At 39.1% G+C, this 3,055-nt stretch overlaps 1 protein-coding gene across 1 annotated transcript; it reads right to left on the reverse strand.

Moving 5' to 3' along the window:
* Positions 1-544: 544 nt before the first annotated feature.
* LOC121744942 lies at positions 545-1,429 on the reverse strand. The gene has a single exon (XM_042138655.1). It carries the CDS (start codon positions 1,351-1,353, stop codon positions 859-861), a length of 495 nt encoding a protein of 164 aa, XP_041994589.1. The 5' UTR covers positions 1,354-1,429; the 3' UTR covers positions 545-858.
* Between the last annotated feature and the right edge of the window lie 1,626 nt (positions 1,430-3,055).

Below are 3,055 nucleotides of genomic sequence, written 5' to 3' on the forward strand. Positions count from 1 at the left end.
ATTAAAAGCTCTCAATGAAAGCTTTCTGATGGTACATATCATGTTGGATTCTAAATTTCTAATCATTTAAAGTGATGAGAAAATAACATGAAAATTCTTGCAGAGAAAAAATTCCTAATTTGTTATCTATCATCATACCAAAGGAAGTCATCACAGATTGAAAAACACAAACTCAATTTTCATTATGATTTTCCTTAAGTGCAAACAAAGAGAGTGGTACTTCCAATTCTTTAGTAATGAAGCAAGCAAACAATAAAAAGATAAACACCATGTTAGAACATTAGACAAATGTACCCTTACAAAGCTCTTGATGAAAGTTTTCCAATAGGAAGTCAATTAAGATTGAAAAACACACATTCAATTAAGATGGAGGAGAACTTCCAATTGATTAACAAAGAACACTGCAAGTAAAGGTGAGAAAAACAATAACATGTTAATACAACGTTACGACACCCATGGAGAGCTCATGATCACAGCTTTCAAATGGCACCTATAATGTTTGATTTTGATAATCAAAAGTGGTAAGAAAATAGCAAGAGAGTCGTTGTTATCAAAATTATGAAACTATTTATAATTTAAATTTCCATCTTTATACAAAAGGAAGCCAACAAAGATTGAAAAGCAAAAATCCAATTTTAAAGATAATAATCTCTCTTACAACCAATTTAGTTAAAAAGAAGCACTCCTAATATTAGTGGATGCTAGAAATGTGGAATCAGTTGCAATCAATCAAACTCCAATTCATCCAAGTAAGAGATGCAGGCCAAGTTTTGGAAGCAGAGAATACAATACAACAGCCATGAATTTGGATTAGATGGCAAAATTCGCAAAAAGTAGACCTAACCAGAATGGAGGGAATCATCTGATTTTGTGAAGAATGTCGGAGATGAGCTTGTCCATGTCGAGGGCCCTGAGCGGCGGAAAGGGCCTCTTCATGTCCAGCAAGCTGACGAAGACCTCTCCCCCTTCCTCGCGAATCTCGAAGCAGCCCCTCCTCGGCTTCTCCCCGTTGACCACCACGTTGACTCCGGTGACCTCCTTCTCAAGCTCCTCCTTCACCTGAATCGCCCTCCTCTTGAACTGGTTGCACTGTTTGCAGTGCTCTATCACGATTGTCTTCCCGCCTCCCGCTTTCTCCACCGCCTCTCCACCCTCTTCCTCGCTGGAGGCCTTCGTCTTGGTTTCGGCTTTGGTTTTGGTTTCGGTTTTGGTTTCGGTTTCGGTTTTGGGTTTGGTTTGCTTCTTCTTGGGGGGCTCGGGGTCGGCAACGACGGCGGCGCTGGAGAGGCGGGCGGACCTCCGGACAACGGGGGCGGCTTCTTCGGGGGTTGTCTGTTTCCGTTTGGGTGCCATTTTGAAATTGGAAGGAGGAAAAGGGCAAGTGTGAAAAGGTTATCTGTTTGATTCCTCTAAATAGGCGTATTTCGATTTTCCCGCCATTTTGATCGTGGGGTGGTTTGAGCCCCTCTTTTCCCCTACTCAAAACCCTAGCAAGAGGGTGGGAGGCTGGCTGGGCTGGGCTGGGCTACCTTCAACAAGGGTACAAAATTGGGTCAGATTAGACTTATCAATTGGGTTGAGCCGGTCCGTCCTAGCCCTGATCCATCGATGAAATGAATCTGGCTTGGGCTAACCCATTCGTTGAAATAAGCTCCAATTGGGTCATTTTGTAAACCCAAGCACATCCCAAGTCTAGGCTAGGCCCATTTAGAGCCTAGACCAGGATCAGTCCAAGTTCAGCTAAGTAAAGACTCACCTTATATAATTAATTTTTTAATATAATTAAGTAATTAAATAAAGTCTTCTCTATTTTATTTTTTCTCTCAACTTCAATCATTAAAATATTATTTTTTCAAAATGAATTCAAAAAAGAAAAGCTAATTGAACTTCAATCATTAAAATATTATTTTTTCGAAATGACAGCAAAAAAAGAAAAGCTTTTCAATTAGCGAGGGATTGAGGGAGTATATAATAAACCGCAACATTCACTTTTCACTGTATTCAATTTTTTTGGTTCCAGAGAGAACGCCCGGTCGGGCGTTTTGTTATTTGCAGATCGTCGCGGTCGAACGTTTTGCACAATTTCTTTATTTTGCCAATTTTCACTCCAGATATAAAATGGTTCTCACTCATTTTTTAACCATAACTCCCACACCACCAAATTAATCAAGATTTCAAGAGATTGAAGAGGATTTGAAGGCAAGGAGCTCCCCCTTTCAAGAGATTGAAGGAGAAGACTCCCCAACATCAATTCCACCTATAGGGAGTTCTTAGTTTCATTTCCATTATGTTTTGCTTTGTTTCCTTTGTTTTTTCCTTTTGTTTTGTCTTTGAACATGAGTAGCTAGATCTTCTTTAGGGATTTGGTGAAGTTTCAATGGATTGATTCTATGGTTGAATGCTTATCTATCTTATTTTGTTGGTTTTGTTGACTCTCGAGCTTTCATTATCTAATTGTTTAGCTACCAATTAAATACATCTTTTTGCCTAATTGTTGTCATTGAGAAATGCATGATCAGGATAGACGTGTAATCAACAACTCTGTGCAACCCATGTAGGGAGACATTAGAGGCCGACCAACGCGTTAGATGCACTCGAGAGAGGGTCTAACCAACCATCCCGACTTTCCTAACCACACTTGAGGCCCAATAGATGAGCATGACCCGTAGATGACATCCTTGGTCCCTTCTAACGGATCCATTTTCCTATCATTTCCCAATTTTTGTGAAAACCATCTTTTATTTGTTTTACTTAGTTGATTGTCTCTATTTGTTCTTTGTTCTTCGTTTAAGAAAATCCTAAAACACATTTCCTTATTCTAGATAGTGTTCAAAGTTGTATCGTAATACTCAAACCGGCTTTTTGTCTTCAATGATCGATAATTTTAGCTTGCCATGTGATACATATTCCGTACATCCGTGGATGACATTTTTATTGCAAAAATAGCATAAGTCAGTTAAGAACAACTTATATCTTGTTTCTTGTCTCACTTCTTGTCAATGACAGTTTGATTAAAGATATACTGGTTTCTATGATTGATCTAAGGTTGTGCTAC

Source organism: Salvia splendens, chromosome 8, assembly GCF_004379255.2.
Source record: "Salvia splendens isolate huo1 chromosome 8, SspV2, whole genome shotgun sequence".
Lineage (NCBI taxonomy): Eukaryota > Viridiplantae > Streptophyta > Magnoliopsida > Lamiales > Lamiaceae > Salvia > Salvia splendens.

Bases quoted from the DNA above. Each gene is read 5' to 3' on its own strand.
- LOC121744942 (XM_042138655.1), bottom strand. From the start codon at position 1,353: ATGGCACCCAAACGGAAACAGACAACCCCCGAAGAAGCCGCCCCCGTT.